At 41.5% G+C, this 22441-nt stretch overlaps 2 protein-coding genes across 9 annotated transcripts in view; both read right to left on the bottom strand.

Moving 5' to 3' along the window:
* The window catches only part of yki (Transcriptional coactivator yki), a 204147-nt gene extending 198865 nt beyond the window's left edge, over nucleotides 1–5282 (bottom strand). For all 5 annotated transcript variants that reach the window (XM_071673501.1, XM_071673504.1, XM_071673502.1 and 2 more), the window contains exon 1: nucleotides 4678–5282. In XM_071673501.1, the coding sequence (XP_071529602.1) occupies nucleotides 4678–5186 (509 nt within the window). In that variant the 5' untranslated portion in view covers nucleotides 5187–5282. The remainder of the gene's footprint in view (nucleotides 1–4677) is intronic.
* A 7923-nt stretch (nucleotides 5283–13205) lies between these two features.
* LOC139755340 (uncharacterized) overlaps nucleotides 13206–22441 on the bottom strand; it is a 28976-nt gene continuing 19740 nt past the window's right edge. Inside the window, exons 3-6 of one of the 4 annotated variants that reach the window (XM_071673496.1) lie at nucleotides 20550–21035; nucleotides 20225–20266; nucleotides 18726–18803; nucleotides 13206–14438 (exon numbers count right to left, since the gene is read on the bottom strand). In XM_071673496.1, coding sequence (XP_071529597.1) covers nucleotides 14340–14438; nucleotides 18726–18803; nucleotides 20225–20266; nucleotides 20550–21035 — 705 coding nt within the window. In that variant the 3' untranslated portion in view covers nucleotides 13206–14339. Of the gene's footprint in view, nucleotides 14439–18725; nucleotides 18804–20220; nucleotides 20267–20549; nucleotides 21036–22441 lie in introns of all 4 variants that reach the window. The other 3 variants (XM_071673499.1, XM_071673498.1, XM_071673500.1) reach the window with 3 other exon arrangements.

Raw genomic sequence — 22441 nt, 5'->3', positions numbered from 1 at the left:
TTAGTTAGGCTACGTTGGTTTAGGCTAAGTTAGATCAGGTTAGGTTTGCACAACACACAACCATCTCCCGCGACGCAAGGTCAAATAACGTTTGCTTCTTGTCCTCCCACAGCCACACGAGCTGGCACGATCCTCAGCGTACAAGATGTGGTCACAATGCTGGCACCAGATTCTTCCTACCCTGCCGGGAGGAGTATACACATACTGACCATGTCAGAATCAAGGAAACCCCCACATACAATCCCCCACCATACACAACATGTGTAAGCATTACCCCGACAACGATGGTGTCCTGGAGGATTTAGACACATCCCTTCCATACCGTAAACAGTTTGCTAATCATGGAAATCATGGAAAAAATCACTGAGGGTAGAAGTGCACAATAGATTCGCCCTCTTGGCGTCAGAACAAAAAAAAAAAAAAAATAGATAAAATCAATTTCAGGTGTACGTCTCGAACACTAACTGTGTCTTGGAATACCTGCAGGTTTGGGGGGGAGGTCAGAGATGGAAAAATCTGAGTGGGGGGGGGGGGAACTACCTTAATACCCGTGAACGAAAACACTCTGAGACATTTCAGATGTTTACGTCAATTGTGTATTGCAAATTGTCGCAAACTCCATTAATCTTTGGTACGGTCAGAGTCACTGACACATGTTTTAAATGGCGTTAATGCATCAAAGTAGTTCCCCCGTCCGCCTGAACTTTCGGGGGCTGTTTTCAAGCCTTCTCCCAGAGATCCCCCGAAACCGAAAAATAAGATGCAACACAAAGGTGTAACACAATCCAAGCAACACGCGTAAAACTCCTCGGGTAACAAATACATTACGCAAGTAAACAACTGTAATACAAATAATGCCAAGAATATAACACAACATACTTAAATAGCACTACAAGGAACATTCAGCACGTCTCACTGTGATAATGGGAAATGTAACATACCTAAACCAAAGTCAACATTAACAATTCCCTACTTAAGGGTTTGACATACAGCCAACACGTATTAGTAAACCAATAAAAGTAACAAGTGATGAAGCAAATGTAGCCTATCTAAATTCAAGTCAAAGCAACCAATTCTTTAGAAAAGGAAATGTTTATACATTCACAACAGACATAGGCATAAAAATACCGTATAAAATGTAACATTCCTGAAGTAATTTGTACTACAACCTAAGTATATGCAATACAAGAGTAAAAACCACCCGTGTCTTGAGTAACACTGCAAAATCATCAAGTCTAATCTTAATGTTATTCTGAAGTGTTTCGTATCAAGATCTACCATAAAAGTTACAAATGTAATATTGCACAAGTACTACATTAATCAAAAAATACATATTACATTCTAGATATTTTACACATACAAGTTACAGCAGTAACATCACACAAATGAATGACGTAACTGATGAAGTGATACGCTGTACTTCACTTGTAAAACGTAACAATACATAAGTAACATGCGATTTTATACAAGATAACAAGTAACAATACAAAAGTCAGGGATTGAGTACAAAGGATTCAAATAAAAGGTACAAATGCATGTACATACACAATAAGCAACAGTGGGAATATATATATATATATATATATATATATATATATATATATATATATATATATATATATATATACACACGAGTCCGAATACATTAAGTACATTAAGATATGTCACTTTATGAGTCACAACAGTAACACTAACAATAAATGGCAATACCATTAAAAGGGAGGCAATATAGCTGTATACATGAGTGTTACATAATGGTATCCGTAACACCCCAGGTAACACGTAACGGTAAACAAGTCCTAACTAACGCTAGACAAAGACACGAGTCAACAACGCAAACCAGTAATGACTTCGACAATATAAATCTATCTCTATAAACCGTAATCAAGAAAATAAATATAAACACATGACGGGGACTACAATCCGATGATCATTACAGAAAAAAATCAAACTGACCAAAAAAAAAGTCTCGTATCTTAATGAACCTAGATCTTAATTAAAAAAAATCCTTAAACATAATTCAATACTATTGTGATTCCCTTCTAAGTCTTCCCCGCGGGATAATGTTGAGTTAGCCCGGCCGGACACCGTCCAGTGCCTGACCACTACTTTTTCCGTCTCAGGAATTCACCAGAAACAAGATGGAGGTTCGCGGCCAGGCACCAGTTACTAGGGGACGCGCGCCCAAAATTTCGAAATTATGACCCATTTGTGACTGCTAACGATGCTGATATTTAAGGATACATAAAGTAAGTTATCGTGAGAGGCAATATATATGCCACAATCTAGACATCACAATCGTATGGCCCTAAAGTTGCGGTACCATGGTAGTGTCTTGAATTTATCCTTATGGAATGCGAGGGGGTATGTGCGTGTGTACGTGAGTGCGTATGTGCGTGCAGGTGTCAACATGACATACAGTACGCACCATCTGGGACGCCGCACTGCATTCCTTTGCTGGAATAGTTTGGAAGGGCAGCCACGCCACTGCTGATCAGGCCTCTATGATAAAATTCATGTTGCTGCTCTATGACTGTAGTGTCCTACCCTTAACCTACTGACAGATGGCGTCCATTACTGTGCTCTGGAGAGCTTAGCCCATTTCCATCGTATATCAGTTAATCATCAGCCTATATAACTGTTACCATATATCCAATTACGAGTACTTTCAAGTGACAATTTCAAGATAAATACCAATACTTTTGGATTAACATGTTTGTACTGTAACTAGGTTAAGTACTTTAAACTGAAACTTGGTGTACATAACCAATAGATAAAGAAAGACATAAATGACACATGATAAATGAATTTTCTCTCAACATAATGAAAATATTTCTGAGTTTTCCTTCATTTATTTGTTTCGTCGAGTTTCAGCATGTGAGCATACAGGCGCCATACAAGCGGGAGCAGCCAGGGGACGCGGTAGGCCCCGCTCCAGTCCTCACACCACTGAGGAGTCGCAACTTTTATCCCTCAGGAATGTTGATGTCCCCTTCAGCGCCTGCGTGGTCTGGGGCACCCGCGCGCAGGCCCGGACGCCTCCCGTACAGTCACGCAACAAGTTTGCCGACATGCTCGCCCCACTGTCCCCCAAGAAATACCTTTATTCTAAAGACAGATTTTTCATCGGTGTAAATGACTTTCCATGCGATGGTACTGGGAATAAGCTGGAATTTCCCTCGCGCTGGAATCAGCGTGGCGAGCCCATGGAATGACAGCTTAAACTTTCGGGCTGTCCTTTCCCGCCAAAACTTTAGGCAACCCCGCCGCCTACGCAAGTCTCAATGGCTGTTGCCAAGTCGTCACTTTTTTGTGGCATTCTTTCATAATAAATCTAGAGTGACTGAACACATAACTTTAAAACTGTTTCTAAACTATCAAGGAAGCTCATTCACAACCGCTACGTTACGTATTCCTCCTCATTATTCAAAGAGGGTTACAAAAGATAAAAATACATTATGAATCAATCTGAATAATTGGTGCTCAAGCAACTCTGCCAACCGGCATACCACCACGTGTTTTGTGGTAAAAATTCAACCCTTCCTCCCGTATACATGACCAACTGGCTGTACCTTAAAATGCCCCTTACTTTCCGTCCAAAGCCAAGGCAGTATTCACGATTACACTTTTCCCTCGTCAAATACAAAGGTAAAAAAAAAAAATCATAAGACACGTTTCATAACACTAATGTAACTTATGTAGAACGATTTCATTTCTTGATACTCTAGCAAGTTATGGTCAGCGTGGTTGATCAGGCCACAGCCATCGAGGGAAGGATGGTTAGGCAGCGAAATGCACCGAGCAACATCCTTGACAACAGGAACTGCTACCACCATCTTTGCCTGATGATAACATTCGTGATAAGATAAACGATAGCGGACTTTTTTTATTGCTGTCCTGTTTATTACGTGAACGCTAATTATGGAACAATAACAAGTGTATTCAACGAATCATGATTTACAGGATGATCCTGATCTCTACGACTTGTAGCTGTATAAACGTGAGAGAAAAGTGACTAGGTCATGTCAGACCTGCGACCATTGTTGTTAAATTTCGTGATCCTAAGCTGGTCAAAATCCTTGCACCTAAGTGCGTCAGTGAGCATTTCCCAGCCAACATAATCTCTTCACTGTTGTGCACTGTTGTGCAAGTGAAGCACTGAGAATCACCTCCCTTATCTACACGAGGTCAATAAGGTCACCCGACGTTTGACCCCCGTGCCCCAATTTACTGTCACTTGAGGGCCAGCGGCCTTACCTAGTCTCGTGGACCAGAACGAGTGGGTAAAAATGCAGCTACGGAGGGACTACGAGCAATAGCCAGAGGTACACACGACACTGCTGATAATTACCAAAACTGATGATCATAATTATAACATTAGTTGTGTCAATCAAATATCCTTCATAGAAGGGAAGTGGCAATCACCTCAGATTAAAGCATCTTTAAAAACGGAACATTGCTACACCTGCGTCCAGGTTGTGCCATGGCTGGGTTATCGCCTACTGCCTCTTGCTCAGGTACTGTTGCTGAGCACTGTGCACTGAGGCAACTATGACGTGAAAGACATCCTGACACATATCCCATAAAATGTTACCTGCCAGCAAACAGGACCTACTTGCTTGCTTCACACAATTTGTCCGCGGCCGTGCGCTCTTACAACGACACCTTCGTACTTACTTGAGGTAGTAGATTTGTCCCTGGGGAGTTCTAGCTTGCTCCCAGCCCGGGGGAAGACTACCCGAGTCGTCGATGTGTTCATAACTTTGCTGTTTGAGGTGGGCCACCTGCTGCTGTTGTTGCTGCTGCTGGGCTACAGCGAACGTCTGCTGCAGCGACGCAGGCGAGGAGTGGTGGCGGAAGTGCTGGGGCTGGGGGTTGGTGTTGGGGGATATGGCGCCCGACACCCGTATGCCGCCCACGCCGCCCCCGCCGTAGTTGGAGTCCGCCGAGCCCTCCCGAGAGTGAGTGATGGTAGGCGCGGGAGACTGACGGTGAGCGGGCGGCGTGAAGAAGGACGCGGGGAGATTGCGCATCTTGAAGGGCTTCTGCAGGGGCACCTGGCTCGAGGGCTTGAGCACTACCTCAAACAAGGCCTGCATCTCGCTGTCACTGTCAGCACGCACATGTACGATTTGGCTGCCTCGCTGCTCCATAGGCAGCGAATCGTCCTTGTTCGAGCTGGCCATCTTGGCTACTTAAGGTCAACACTCACACCAAGCCACACACCATAACACACACCTCCTCTCCCTCCGGCTGCTCCCCGAGTACTGAAGGAGGAATGTGTGTAGTGCGCACCCGACCCGCGCAGCCATCTAGTTCCAACTACTGCCACCAGCCGGCACCACTACACACACATGCTTTTCGGCAATAATATTTACACTGAAGAAAATAATTATTATTGTCTTAAATTTGTAAAGTACACAGTATCAGAATGATTTAAAGCCACATTCGATGAATATGTACAAAAAAGAAAGCCCGTGCTCTCTCATCAGAGCATTAGACATAGTTTAGCGCATGATTATATCGGGTTAGGTCCAGTTTTCCCAAGCAAGTTGCAAGCATAAATACCATAGTGGTAAAAGAACATATGAATTCATTTTAATCATTCCATTCTGCTGTACTTACAAAGACATACAACAACACTTCTAGCGGGAACACACGGCAACACTGAATCTCAGTACCTGACAAAAAGTCGGCCTCATTTACCAAATGTTTCGCCAGATTGTGTCAAGAAAGTTTTAAGGTGGCAAGTGCGAGAGTAGAGAGAGTGCCAAGAGTCGTGCACCTGCGGCGGTCACTGCTGCAGGAATGTGCCAACATGAAGACCCTCAGGTGGAATAAGGGGACCCTGGGGGAATGAACGGAGCCCTTAGGGAGAATTATAGGACACATTAGGACAAATAAGCGGATGCAACGTGATATACATGGACTGCAAGAAAAGTACCAAGGGCTGATAATTGCACTTCGGAATTTTCATGCAGATGCTTTACGAGAGGTGTTGAGAGGGGAAAACATAATGTTCAGGGGGAAATATATAGTTGAGAATAGCGAGGCGAAGGTCCCGGGGTGAGAAATTGATAAATCTATCCATTAAATCAGCTCCCATTTCCGAGGGAAAGAATGGAGGACATAATCATGTACCTTTTATGGGAATCAATGTGGCAGAAGTTCGGGTCTTAACCAAACCCTCGCAGATCGGCGGGGACGCCCAATTTCCGTGGGATAGACAAGCCACCCTATTACATAAAAGGGAATTAATGCGGTTAGAAAATCAGTAAATATCAGAAAGAAGCGCAACGGTTAGGAGAAGAGATCTAAGCAAAAGGAATAAGTGACACAAATCAATGTGAGACGCAGGGTACAGGAACAGAAGGAAGATGGAGTAAGAAATAACGTAGAGAACTACTAAAAGAGAAAGATGGATAATGAAAAATAAGCCAAAAATTAAGTAAAATCGAGGAAAAAAACAACGGAGTGTGATACAGAAGTGAAATGGTTGGAAGATCGAAAATAATTAACCTGCTGAGTTCGTCTCTACGATCTTTAACCACGACACGACGGTACGACCATTGGGTGAGCTGGGTAATGATAACCTGGCCTTTGACCTGACGCTTAAGGGTCCTTTCATAGCACCTGAACATTTCACAACATACTGACCTTAGCTTAACCAAACACCTGAATCTTCCAGATCACTTCACCTGAACTTTCCCTACACTTCGTCTGAAGCTTTCATAATAACACACCACCACCTGAACCTTTTACAACATCACCTAAACCTTACACACTAACTGAACCTCACAAATCACCACCGTACACAATCACAACCAGCTTCGTAAACATGACCACCTGAACCTTGTACAAACCACCTGAAACTTACACAACATTAATTGAACCTTAAACAACAACACTTGAACTTATAAAACACCAGCTGATCCTTACACAACACCACCTGAACTTATATATACCAAATGAACATTGCACGCCACCAACTGAACCTTAAACACCACCTGAACTTATGCAACACCAACTGATCCTTAACATACATTACACTGACCTGGGGCTTCCATACATCACATTAACCGGGGCACTTCATCATCACACTAACCGCAGGACTGCATGCATCACACTACCTAGGGGACTCCAACCATCACACTAACCAGGGAGCGCCATTTATCACACTAACTGGGGACTCCATCCATCACACTAACCAGGGAACGCCATTCATCACACTAACTGGGGACCCCATCCATCACACTAACCGAGGAACGCCATTCATCACACTAACTGGGGACTCCATATACCACAATAATCGCAGGACACCACGTATCACACACACTAACAGGACTCCACACAAACCAGAGGACCGCACATCACAATAACCAGGGAACTCCATACATCACACTTATACTCTATGGGAGATTCCATACATCACACTAATCGTGGGACTCCATGCATCACATTAGGTTAGTAACAGATTTACGTTTCACTACTCAAGCTTTCACGGACCGTAATAGAAAACGTAAGGCTAATCATTTTTCACGGGAAGCAACGTAAGTCATGAATATCTTGTCAATATGTAATGATTTATATTTCGTGGCAAAAAGGTTAATAACTAAAGATCTGTGGCCATTGTTCTCGGAGATTAGAGAGGCCAGACGGCTTAGTGTTCACACGTGCACGAATAATGATAATAAGAGGATGGGGAAGAAACGGTTTATTAAACCAACCACAACCAAAGACTAAAGATACACGGAAAAATATACCCAGTGCAGGTAGTGCGGCTCAAAAGAGGGGGAAGGAGTTTACGGTGGTCAGGGCAGGGTTGTTCTTGAAGCTGTTACACCGTAATACAAGAACAGTCCCATCCTGTAGGATGAACATCTTCAATGATAATAATTACAGTCATCCCTATGTTTGTGTCAAGACTGTTTACAGGAAACCCGTAACACCTTTCATGTGTTTCTCACTAGGTTTAAGTGTGTTCTCTCTTGAGTTAAGGACTATACACAGAATTCACTGAACACCCAGTTTTTAAATACTATGTAGTTCAATTAACTTTCAAGGTAGAAACACGAAATATCTAACCTTGCCTACAATTTTGACGACATTCTTGATACATCTTTAATTTTGTTCGTGACCACAACGACATAACATGGAGAGCGTTGCTCTTACCAGGAGACTATTGGGTATTTCTTCTTATGTACATTCGAAAAACAGCACAATATTTGTCAAATGTTTGTTTCAATGCATTTCACGTTTTTGTATTAGCTGGCGTTACACACTCTTAACTGGTGTGGTGGTTATCTCCCGAGGTGCCAGATACGCTGTCAGGAACCCCAGTCACTGGTGATGGTGTGTGGGGAGGGAGGCAAGCAAGGGAAAGAAAGCCTATCGTCTGTGGGTCCTGTCCAACACCCGTCACTTGCGTCAGCAACTGGGTAGATTTACCGTCTATGGAGGCGAATCCTCATCCATTCTCTTATCCTCTCCCTGTAAAACAGCATTTATACCTCTTATTTCTTAAGCATCTTTGCTTCAGGTTTTTATAAGTATGCTCTCAATAGACGACCCTCCTGCCAGTAACCTATAACCTTATGAGTTACTTCAATGTCATGCGGGCTGCCTGCCTGCCTGCCTTCCCTTTCTCTCACCGTCTCGCTCGGCTTCAGTCTGTTCACTTGCACTATCCTATGATGGACATATAGCCGTTCTCTTCACCTGCTGGACATTTGAATGACCACAAGGACGGTATATTTACTCACTTCATGGAGACAAATCTGCAACTAAAAAGGAAATTTAATAGAAAAAAAGATCATCACTGTGGCAGTTGCTGTAGTGAGCCCAGCGAGATCAAGTAGCCTAGTATGGTGCGTCCCTGGCCTGATGGCGGCCGCCCGCATCCCGACCCAACATGACGTGCCAGGATTATCCCCTGAGGTGTAATATGGCCTCTTACATTGTTTTCCCAAACTATTTTCGTTATTTGCATTGTACTGCCGAAACACTCCTCGTCGATTACATTTGCGCATTCCCAATGTAAAAATTTCCGGCTGCGAGATTGATAAATTTGATCTACCCTTTCAAAAATGGAAATGTATGTTGAACCTTGAGGGGTTTGGAAATTAGGGATAAAGTTTCATAAGATTAATCACGGTCTATTTGACCTCAGTCATTCTGAAGGCCTTAACTGTCGACGCAGAGTCGAATTATAGCATAAGGTGTAATGGCGGTGATATTAAGAGTTGCAGGAACTAGAATTGTGAAGGCCATAAAAACCTACTGACGGTAATTGCATTTATATATATATATATATATATATATATATATATATATATATATATATATATATATATATATATATATATATATTACACAATCGTAGTTCCCGCTCACCAGGGCAGCTCTAGGAAACAGACGAATGACCAATCCACTTATATACATACATAAACGCCCACAACAAATATATACATACATATACACGTGTTCCTTCTCTGTTCCTTCTTTTTTCCAAAAGAAGGAACAGAGAAGGGGGCCAGGTGAGGATATTCCCTCAAAGGCCCAGTTCTCTGTTCTTAACGCTACCTCGCTAACGCGGGAAATGGCGAATAGTTTGAAAGAAAAAAGAAATATACACGTGTATATATTTATCCTTGCTTGCCTTCATCCATTCTTGGCGATACCCCACCCGCCCGTTAGGGAAGTGGCTAAGGACGGACGCTTTCGCGCAAATTTAGCTGCCATGCGTAGTACACTACAATCACATCCCCCTATCCAGATACAAGCCCAACAGACCTTTCCACACCTTTCTGTGGACGTTTCACTTGCCACGGTTCGTTCCTTTGACAGCAAATCGATCCTAGCATAACACATCGTTCCAATTCAGTCTATCGAGGGCGTGCCTCTCGCCTTTCCGAATGTTCAAAATATTTTTCACTTCATCCTTCCATCAACTTATTCTCTCCGGACCCTCCATTTTAACACTCCCTCTTCTTCCCTAAACCAAACCTCTACATCAATATATATATATATATATATATATATATATATATATATATATATATATATATATATATATATATATTAAATTTTAGGGAGAATAAAAAGATGTTCTGGAAGGAGGTAAATAAAGTGCGTAAGACAAGGGAGCAAATGGGAACTTCAGTGAAGGGCGCAAATGGGGAGGTGATAAGTAGTGGTGATGTGAGAAAGAGATAGAGTGAGTATTTTGAAGGTTTGTTGAATGTGTTTTATGATAGAGTGGCAGATATAGGGTGTTTTGGTCGAGGTGGTGTGCAAAGTGACAGGGTTAGGGAAAATGATTTGGTAAACGGAGAAGAGGTAGTAAAAGCTCTTTGCGGAAGATGAAAGCCGGCAAGGCAGCAGGTTTGGATGGTATTGCAGTGGAATTTATTAAAAAAAAGGGGGTGACTGTATTATTGACTGGTTGGTAAGGTTATTCAATGTATGTATGACTCATGGTGAGGTGCCTGAGGATTGGCGGAATGCGTGCATAGTGCCTTTGTACAAAGGCAAAGGGGATAAGAGTGAGTGCTCAAATTTCAGAGGTATAAGTTTGTTGAGTATTCCTGGTAAATTATATGGGAGGGTATTGATTGAGAGGGTGAAGGCATGTACAGAGCATCAGATTGGGGAAGAGCAGTGTGGTTTCAGAAGTGGTAGAGGATGTGTGGATCTGGTGTTTGCTTTGATGAATGTATGCGAGAAATACTTAGAAAAGCAAATGGATTTGTATGTAGCATTTATGGATCTGGAGAAGGCATATGATAGGAGTTGATAGAGAGGCTCTGTGGAAGGTATTAAGAATATATGGTGTGGGAGGCAAGTTGTTAGAAACAGTGAAAAGTTTTTATCGAGGTTGTAAGGCATGTGTACGTGTAGGAAGAGAGGAAAGTGATTGGTTCTCAGTGAATATAGGTTTGCGGCAGGGGTGTGTGATGTCTCCATGGTTGTTTAATTTGTTTATGGATGGCGTTGTTAGGGAGGTGAATGCAAGAGTTTTGGAAAGAGGGGCAAGTATGAAGTCTGTTGTGGATGAGAGAGCTTGGGAAGTGAGTCAGTTGTTGTTCGCTGATGATACAGCGCTGGTGGCCGATTCATGTGAGAAACTGCAGAAGCTGGTGACTGAGTTTGGTAAAGTGTGTGAAATAAGAAGGTTAAGAGTAAATGTGAATAAGAGCACGGTTATTAGGTACAGTAGGGTTGAGGGTCAAGTCAATTGGGAGGTAAGTTTGAATGGAGAAAAACTGGAGGAAGTGAAGTGTTTTAGATATCTGGGAGTGGATCTGGCAGCGGAAGTGGATCATAGGGGGAGGGGGCGAAAATCCTGGGAGCATTGAAGAATGTGTGGAAGTCGAGAACATTATCTCGGAAAGCAAAAATGGGTATGTTTGAAGGAATAGTGGTTCCAACAATTCTGTATGGTTGCGAGGCGTGGGCTATCGATAGAGTTGTGCGCAGGATGGTGGATGTGCTGGAAATGAGTTGTTTGAGGACAATGTGTGGTGTGAGGTTGTTTGATCGAGTAAGTAACGTAAGGGTAAGAGAGATGTGTGGAAATAAAAAGCGTGGTTGAGAGAGCAGAAGAGGGTGTTTTGAAATGGTTTGGGCACATGGAGAGAATGAGTGAGGAAAGATTGACCAAGAGGATATATGTGTCGGAGGTGGAGGGAACGAGAAGTGGGAGACCAAATTGGAGGTGGAAAGATGGAGTGAAAAAGATTTTGTGTGATTGGGGTCTGAACATGCAGAAGGGTGAAAGGAAGGCAAGGAATAGAGTGAATTGGATCGATGTGGTATACCGGGGTTGACGTGCTATCAGTGGATTGAATCAGGGCATGTGAAGCGTCTGGGGTAAACCACGGAAAGCTGTGTATGTATATTTGCGTGTGTGGACGTGTATGTATATACATGTGTATGGGGGTAGGTTGGACCATTTCTTTCGTCTGTTTCCATGCGCTACCTCGCAAACGCGGGAGCGACAAAAAAAAAATTATATATATATATATATATATATATATATATATATATATATATATATAATCCCTGGGGATAGGGGAGAAAGAATACTTCCCATGTATTCCCTGCGTGTCGTAGGGAAGGGAGCGGGGGGGGTTGGAAATCTTTTTTTTTTTTTTTTTTTTTTTCCCCCCCCCCAAAAGGAACAGAGAAGGGGGCCAAGTGAGGATATTCCCTCAAAGGCCCAGTCCTCTGTTCTTAACGCTAGCCTCACTATCGCGGGAAATGGCGAATAGTATGAAAAAAATATATACCTTGCAAACGCTGGAGACAGCGACAAAGCAGAAAAAAAAAAAATATACATATATATATATATATATATATATATATATATATATATATTTTTTTAATGGTTTGGATCTTAAAAGTGGTTGATAATTGGGTTTGGATTCATGCATTTTGGGCGACCTACTATATTAGACAGCGTTTATACTTTACGAAACGGACATAAAGAATATACTTGCGTTTTTTCGCATATCAGAACTAAATCTTCCTATGTACAGCAGTTACAGACAGGTTAACCCGACAAACAGGTTCACGAATATCAATTTCACTTACCGATTTACTGAAGCACCTCTTCCGTCACTTTACCCATATCCAGCTGAGCTGCAGACGATAGGGTGGAAATTTTCGATTCACATGAATTGTACCATACACTATTTCATTCCTAACAAATTAATCAATAACTTTTCACCAATTTTGCTTTCGGACGGATGTTTTTTTTTTTTTATTGACATTATCCTAGAACTCTTCACGCAAGAAATGACTACAGCAAATTTTTGCAACAGTGCTCACTCAGGTATGTGTACTCTTCCCATTCCGACGCTCATCGTCGTAACCGCAACCTAACCTACATTACCCGAACCTATTAAGAGCCACATCCATTGTTAGTTCCCATTTTAAGATCCTTAAAACATTCATTGCATCTCATTTTCAAAGTCATAATCATCCAACATGCTTCCTGTAGTAATCTTAAACTTTACTATAACCCTAGAAGTTTCTCACATTATCGAAAGGTACTTATGTCAAATCTACCAGACTTCTCATACCATTAAACTACTTACACTTTCTGGAAACTTTAAAAGCCTTTTAAAACTAACCCTTTAGCAAACATCTGCCTATATATTCACACCATACCAGCACAAGTGGAAGGGAAGAAAAATACATAATACATTTTTATGGATTTTATTTGTTTATTGCAAATGCACATGTTTTGTGGCACAATAATTTCCTACAAAATTTATGTAGAAAAAGTGTCAAAATACGCTTTCAAAAATAACTGCCAATGTTTAAATAACAAAAACAAGAAACCAAACTTTCATCCACTACTGTCCTTACCTAGCTATGTTGCCGGTAGTTAAACTTTGAAACCATTTGTAAAATTCATCTGATGCACCCCTTAAACGTCGACCTCAAGACACTAACATTACACAGGAGTACCTATGGTTCTCTGGTGTCTGCCATTATCATCAATACCATTTCAAAATAAAAAAATGAAGAAAGGGATGAAGGAAAGGGTAATCCTGCATAATCTGACGAAGTTGCAGTCTCCTTTAGACTTGTTGCAGGGCCTACCAAGGGGGCGAGTTCATGATTTAAACATGTGCATGAGGTTTAATTCTTGTGATTTTACACTTTTTTTGGTGGAACCCAACCAGCAACAAACACACCTCAAGCACCATGGACATTGAACAATCAAAAAATGTTTCATGAGTAATCTGCTGTCTAACTTTTTTACCACCCATTGTAATCATACAGGAATTTTTTTTTATGTTAACTGTGCTTCGTTCCCCACCCATAGACTAAATGTATCTTAGTATTTGTTGCATGGCGTCATCAGTGGTGTTGCGTGACAAAGAAAGGGCCATTTCGGTGACTCCAACCCTTGACCGTGGGTTTGTCTCTTATACTGTGTGTGACCTCTTCATTACCGGACCCGGAGTGAGGACACGCGAGTATTTCCTTCTTTATATGGTTAGAGCCGACTTTCTGGTAACCGGGAGCAGCAGCATGCTTGTTGTAGCCACTACTCTGTATTACTCTCAAGTCCCTTTCTTCCGTCCCGGTGGTTTGTTTGCCGCTGGGGGTCCCGGGTAGTGGGCAGGGTTCCTGCTGGGAGTATTAGGGCTGGGGGCATGCCCCAGCAGCAGCCCTACCCACCCTTACATTTAGACCCATTTCCCAAGTAGCTATAATGTAATTGCTGAGCAGAAACTGGCCAGACAAAAAGATTATAGCTGCTATCAAAATAGGACTTCTTAGCTTTGGTGGCATGACTTGGGGGAAGGAGAGGGGTTGTAGATTTACGCTGAGCTCTCAGCAATGGTGTTTTCCACTGCCTGCTGAGGTTGTGACACAGCAGTGGCAACTTGGCCTTCCTGTCCTGATTGCTGAACTTCTCCCTGTAATGGTTACATTTTAAACATTAATGCCATTCAATATTTTTTTTTTTTTTTTTTTTTTTTTTTTTTTTTACTAAAGATTGGATTATGAAAAGCACTACAAACCTTTATTAATGCATTTCCCAACAGAATTAACAATGAGGTGCTTAAAGGGCTCTGAATAGCACTGGAGCTGGTTAAGTTGCATTTGTCAATGCTTAAGTTGTCAACTGCAATGAAGAAATCAACAAGCAATTACAACCTTCCCTACAACACATCTTCAGCCAGTTAATAGTAAAGCCACCCAAAAATGAAAGTCATTAGACACATCTATTTGTATAAACCTAAAAAGCCTCGTAAGGGGCTCCTAGAACTCTGAGGCTGTACTACAATCAGAAGTAGGATTATGAAGGAATCCTTAGGGGACAAGTTCCTTGACTATCATTCACTCCCTAAAGTCAGCTGAAAGCAAATCAATAATTTTGCAGGAGCATGAGAGGGTTTTAAAAAGGGATTCCATCTCAACATTCTCTACTATCATACAACTTTAAGACTTTTGCTGCCTTTTTCGTCACAGAGCAAGTATCATCTCTCCTATCCCAAGTGTATATACATAGTTATCCCTTAACACTTCAACAACTCAGATTCCACAATCCCAAACAAATACAACAATGACATAAGACTCAACTAACCAAAAAACCACTAAAAAACATATCTGCCTACACTTACAGTCTATCTCTGCCTATTCACTACTTTGTCTAATGAGATGGACACATGGAGAGAATGAGTGAGGAAAGATTGACAAAAGAGGATGTGTGAGTCTGAGGTGGAAGGAATAAGGAGTGGGAGACAAAATTTGTGGAGGAAGGATGGAGAAAGATTTTGAGCGATTGGGGCATGAACATGCAGGAGGGCGACAGACGTGCAAGGAGTAGAGTGAATTGGAATGATGTGGTATACCGGGGTCGATGTGCTGTCAATGGACTGAACCATGGAAAGGTCTGTGGGGCCTTGTGTGGATAGACAGCTACAGTTTAGAGACCGAGTGTGAATAAATGTGGCCTTTTTCTTTTCCTGGCACTACCTCACCAAAGCAGGGGATAGTGATGCTGTTTTCCTGTGGAGCGATGAAGCGAAAGGAATGGATAAATGCAAGCAAGTACGAACATGTACATGTGTATGCATGTAATGTCTTGTATATGTTGATATGTATATGTGCGTATGCGGGCGTTTATGTATATACGTGTGGAGACGAGTGGATGGGCCATTCTTTGTTTCCTGGTGCTACCTCGCTAACATGGAAAACAGCAATTATGTATAATAAAGCTGAGAAGAAAGCCAAGAGTATATGTGAATAAGAACAAGGTTATTATGTACAGTAGGGTTGAGGGGCAAGTCAATTGGGACGCAAGACTGAATGGAGAAAACTGGAAGTGAAGTGTTTTACAGCAAATGTAACCATGGAAGTGGAAGCGAGTCACAGGGTGAGGGAGGGGATGAAGGTTCTGGGAGTATTGAAGAATGTGTGAACAGTATCTCGGAATAGCAAAAATGGGTATGTTTGAAGTAATAGTGGTTCCAAGGCATGGGGTATAGATACGGTTGTGCAGATGAGGGTGGATGTGTTGGAAATGAGATGTTTGAGGACAATATGTGGTGTGAGGTGGTTTGATCGAATAAGTAATGAAAGGGAAGAGAGATGTGTCGTAATAAAAATTGTGGTTGAGAGTGAGAGAACAGAAGAGGTTGTATTGAAATGGTTTGGTCACATGGATAAAATGAGTGAGGAAAGATTGACAAAGAGGATATATGTGTCCGAGGTGGAGGGAACGAGGAGAAGTGGGAGACCAAATTGGAGGTGGAAGGATGGAGTGAAAAAGATTTTGTGCGATCGGGGTCTGAACATTCAGGAGGTGAAAGGCGTGCAAGGAATAGAGTGAACTGGTACGATGTGGTATACCGGGATCAACGTGTTAATGGATTGAACCAGGGCATGTGAAGTGTCTGGGGTAAACCATGCAAAGTTTTGTGGGGCCTAGATGTGGAAAGGAAGCTGTGGTTTCAGTGCATTACACGTGACAGCTAGAGACCAAGTGTGAACTAATGTTGCCTTTGTTGTCTTTTCCTAGTGTTACCTCACGTATGTGCAGGGGAGGTGGGTGCCATTTCATGTGTGGCAGGGTGGCGACAGGAATGGCTGTGGGCAGCAAGTAAGAATTATGTACATGTGCATATATGTATTTGTATGTATACACAAATATATAGTTATGTATACGTGTGTGTATGTATATACACGTGAATGTGGGTGGGTTGGGCCATTATTTCATCTGTTTCCTTGCCCTACCTTGCTAATGCGGGAGACATCAACAAAGTATAATAAATTACATTTATCTATCATACTTTGTCGGTCTCCCGCGTTAGCGAGGGAGGTACCGCAAGGAAACAGACGAAAGAATGGCCCAACAAACATGTAATACATACACATCCACACACGCACATATACATACCCATACATCTAAACATATACAAATATATACACATACATATATACACGTGTACATAATTCATACTGTCTGCCCCTATTCATTCCTGTGGCCACCCTGCCACACATGAAATAACATCCTCCCCCAACATGTGCGTGAGGTAGCACTAGGAAAAGACAACAAAGGCCACTTTCGTTCACACTCGGTCTCTAGCTGTCATTTAATAAAGCACTGAAGCCACAGCTCCCTTTCCACATCCAGGCCCCACAGTACTCCATGGTTTACCCGACGCTTCACATGCCCTGGTTCAATCCACTTACAGCACATCGACCCTGGTATACCACATTGTTCCAATTCACTCTATTCCGTGCATGCCTTTTACCCTCCTGCATGTTCAGGCCCTGATCACTCAAAATCTTTTTCACTCCATCTTTCCACCTCCAATTTGGTCTCCCACTTCTCGTTCCCTCCACCTCTGACACATATCCTCTTGGTCAATCTTTCCTCATTCTCTCATTGTGACCTAACCATTTCAATACACCCTCTTCTGATCTCTCAACCACACTCTTTTCATTACTACACATCTCTCTTACACTTTCATTACTTACTCGATCAAACCCTCACACCACATATTGTCCTCAAACATCTCATTTCCAGCACATCCACCCTCCTCTGCACAACTCTATCTATAGCCCACGCCTCGCAACCATATAACTGATGGAACCACTATTCCTTCGAAGAAATATAAATATAAATAATACTATATATACCCCTTTTATTAAACAAATGGTCCAGCGAGCCTATGATACAATTTGGATGTTCTCTAATCTTTCATTTTTGGGTGGCATTTGCCAAATGCAGCAAATAGATAAAAATGTTATGGCACAGCAAAATATCAATGAAATTCAATCTAAAAAAAAATTAATATCAAAGCAGATACATATCTAAACACACAAACCAGACACAATTGAGGAGGAAAAACCACACAAAAGACAGGCAATGACCCCATTCAATAAGACATCATAAAAAGAGAGAGAGAGAGAGATTTAGAAACAGAGACCATAGGAAGATTGTGACTATGCTTATGACCATAGTTAAATGGTGACCACACGCAAAACCAAAGGTAGATAACACACAAGACCAAAGGCAAAAACAATGAGGCAAGAAACTTGTTACAGTTAAATACTTTTATATTATCAACACTGGATGAATGGAATAAACATGAAACAATTTCATACAAATGTTTAAGCTGTAGGGAGACATTTCGAGAGATGCGGGCCTGTGAATGTACAACTCTTAACCACACTGTCCAAATTGATAGTACAGATTGGTTAAAAAGAGGGTCAAATATAGAGACCATACACAAGATTGGACACATAACAGGACAAAAGACAAGGGTATTGAATAACCATAGCCAGAGCCCACACATATACCACAATCATGACTTATGGCATTGAGACTACACAAGTGACAATTCAAGAGACCAAAATAAAAGGCAGTGAATAAGTAAAGTGACAATATCAAGGAGCATACCAAAACTGCACAAAAGAACAAAGGCCAATGACAAGAATTGAAAAACTGACCCAAAAGACTGAAAAAAAAAAAAAAAAAAAAAAAAAAAAATACTTATGAAATGAGTCATCCCATAAGACATACAAAACTTACAAACATCATACCCATATTTAAAGCAGTACAGATCACATAAAACACAAATGCAACTTAGAAAGCCATTGTGAAGCTAAAATGTATTTCATATGTTTAGTTGAACAATATGCTCCAAAATTATTCAGTGCAAGACTCATGAAGCTAGGAAGCCTAAGCTTACCACCACTTCAGTCTGAGCCTCGTGATTCTCCCCCTCAGTCTTAGTAATTTCTTTAAGCTCTTCTGTTGTCGCTTCAGGCTGAAAAGCACATGCAAATGCCTCATTCTAATATGCAATAATAAAAAGCACAGCAAAGCATTACTACAAGCACAGAACTGAAAAAATTGGTAGTCCAGTGTTCCAGCTCTTGACATTACTTAATTTAACCTACAAACACACACACACACACACGTCAAAGATTCTGCATTACAGAAAGTCTAGACTATTTAATGAGAGCACAAAGTAAAATTTACATGACTGTTTGGGACAAGAAATCTAATCTGAAAAAATTAAGCAAACCAGTAGTGACCTTACAAAAAAATGCACATTTTCCCCACAGATAACTAGGTAGTATATAACAAGTTTCAATACAAAGCTGCGAATTACTAGTGTGAGATTTATCTTACAAAAAGTTTGACGAAAAAATATTAAGCCAACCATCGAATCTTGGCACGATTGAACAATCACAGGGTATCATTAGACTAAGAAACATTACACATACCATTAACATCATGTCATGACATGCACGTTTACTTAATATGGTTAAACGAAACACCAAATTAGAAGTCATTAAAACTATCCACCACAAATCAAAGTTTTTATCAACAAAACCATTTTCTAATAGCAAATGTCAGTAATTAGCTCTTAAAGAAGTGTTCAAAAACAAAGAATGCAGGAGTTAACCTGCACCCTTACACACATTTTAATCAATTCTTAAAAAGTTTTACATAACTGCACAAGCTCATTTTCAACAAAATCGTACCCAAAGTGATGATAGTTTCATAAGACAAATATTACTTCCTTAAATGTTTTTAACAAAATAGTCTTCAGTACTATATCAATTCTGGCTGGTAAAGAATAACTAAAACAATGTAAAGCATTCAGTAAACTTTTTCTAAATAGCCACTTCTGTAAAAGAGGGTAATGGTTAAAATTCCACGATATTGCACTGCTACATGACAAGCTTAAAGTACATGAAGTCTACTTTGTTCTGTTGAAGTATATGTCATACCCAATCAAAAATGTTAACTGCTAATGCAAGAAAAAAAGATTAAGTACATATTCTTCTTTGAATCAATGTACAGCATTTAACTAGAAGTAGGAATGATCATTCATATAAATATGCATAGACAGCAGTATAAACATCAAGCACATAAAAGGGGATCCTTTCAACCACAAGTTAAAGAAATGGCTCTTTATCTTTCACCAAAAGCTATAGGACTTTAAAATTAGGCAAAAATTCCAATCCTAAATGATGATCTTGCCATATTTCTTTCAATTCTTAGGCCTACAAAAATCAAAATTTTTTCAAAAGCTGGAACACCTGACAAAGGTTACAAAGGAATTCAAAGGCATGGCAGATCACACTAGGGTGTTTAAGGGCACCATTAAACTCCGCACTGGCTAGCCATGCAACCTGGCAGCCCAGCTGTAAGGGAAAGGTTGAAGGATAAACTTGCCTTCTGTCCCTCAGCCGCTACCTGAGTCTGCGTTTCCGACGTCTGTAAGGCAAACATGCAGTATGAGGACATGCTTTAGTCTAGGGGATGGAGTCCAGATATCACATGCTAGTGTTAATATCTACATAAATCTACACAGTGAGTGTGGGAAGTGCAGCTACATCTGCCTGAAGAAAGGAGAGATCTTCCATCCACATATTTCCCTATCCTATAACTCCACATTGTAATACACACGGGGCCAGTTATCACAAGTGGAGGAATATTTCTTCTTTCCAACTTCAAAACCCTATACCCAGATATGTTCTAAATACAAAGAATAACTTACCCTTGTTTCAGGTGCACCACTGTATCGGCCACCGCGTCCGCGTGCACGACCTCCACCACGGAATCTACGACGAGGAACCTCCGCTGGATTGCCCATTTCTCCATACTGAGGACGGGGGCCACTATAATAACGGCGGAAGTAACCACGAGGGCCGCGTCCACCCCTACCCCTACCTCGTCCGCGGCCTCTACCACGTCCCCTAATAGGCATGCCCTCGCCTCCTTCAGCTACTTCCCCTCCCTCATAATTATTGTAAGCTTGATAGTAGCTACCACGTCCTACCCCACGGCCACGTCCACGCCCGAAGAAGCGACCACGGTAGAACCTACGGGGCCCACGGCCACGGAATCCGCCTCTGCCACGACCCCTCATGGGTGGTGCAAAATCTCCTCCCTCCCCCTCCACCTCTCCTTCCTCTCCTTGTGCAGCACGACGGTAGTATCGGCGGCGGTAGCCACGGCGACGATCAGCAGCATAAGGTGAACCCTGCCAGAGAATAAGTAATAAGCATTAGGAAGTAAATTAAAATGTTCCAGCTCTAAATAAAATTTCAACCATTTTATAAAAGACAATTGAATTATGTTTTTGCTCCTGAAAGCTGGCTGCTTGAGTGCCCCATCACTTGGTGGACCACACAATGCTCAATACTTGGCAGGGTGCTACATCACATGATTATTGTGTGATCAGCAACTCAAGGGAGGGCAAGGGAGGGCCATTTTGGCAACTGGTCCTTTCACTAAACATCAAAGCTTAGGAAATCTCTACCGTCTCATGTCTTTCCCAATAGATATGACCTGGCACTTTTTAAGAAGTTTTTCACTTCCTCCAAAATTCGTAAATTCTTTCCTTTTTCCCTCCACATTTATATTTCAATAAAGGCCTGGCCTTGATGTAGACTTTTGTCTAACAGGAACCTTCATCATAAAAATAAATATGCTCTAATCTTGAATAGAGCTTTGCAACAAAGATTGAAAAATTTAGCCACAAACAATGGACAAATGTAAATACCTAAAGGCACATCTGGTACTATTTAGCTCTAGTTTGTCCAGAACATTTACTTTCTCATAACTATTTAGTCCATTTTTCTGGATATACTGGACAAAGGACTGGATAATCAAAAAAGCTAGACTGTTCCCACCTAACGCTCCTGCCTATTACTCCTCCCTAATGATCCTGCCTAAACACTACTACCTACTACTGCTCAAACCATTTTGCCAAAAAGCAGAGCTACTTCAGGTGCTCACTACAGGAAAACCTAGTTACAAAGAAAGAGCCTGTGCGAGTTAATAATTGTTGTGTTATGTGTAACAAGGAGAGGTTGTATGTTTGTGGACAAAGCCAGTAGTCCAAGTGTGGGAAGAAAGGAAAGACAGCTGCCTGGATCAGAGTCCAACTTGACAACCAATGAAGTGCTGGCCCACTACACAACCGTCACTAATCCTTCTGATACCCAAGTGGGTAGCACTGGTAACATACCTCCATGGTTGTTGGCTGCCTACAAACTACTACTACAGTGCTTAACCTATATCTATCAACAGAGTACATGTTAGCAGAATTAGGTGAATTCAGTTAGGCAAGTAAATTTGAAGGTATAATAGTTCTGACTGTGTTGAAAGTCTTTCTCCTTAAAATACTCAAGTAAGAAAGAAGGTTAGGCATGTAAATGAAACATCCAAAGACGATGTATTATAAGAGCACTCAAAGTACCAAACAGGACAAATGGAGAGGATGAGCAAAGATGCTCTATGTCAACAGTCATGAAAAAAGATGAGGAAGGAAAGGGGGGGAATGGAGGAACTGGAAAGATACAGTGAGAATCTTTGGGATATCAGGATCTGAACATTCAGAGAATGATATGAAGGTATAGGAGATAATAAAATAATATTCATGCT

This window comes from Panulirus ornatus, chromosome 19 (genome assembly GCF_036320965.1).
Source record: "Panulirus ornatus isolate Po-2019 chromosome 19, ASM3632096v1, whole genome shotgun sequence".
Lineage (NCBI taxonomy): Eukaryota > Metazoa > Arthropoda > Malacostraca > Decapoda > Palinuridae > Panulirus > Panulirus ornatus.
This window is presented reverse-complemented; position numbering and strand designations above follow the sequence as displayed.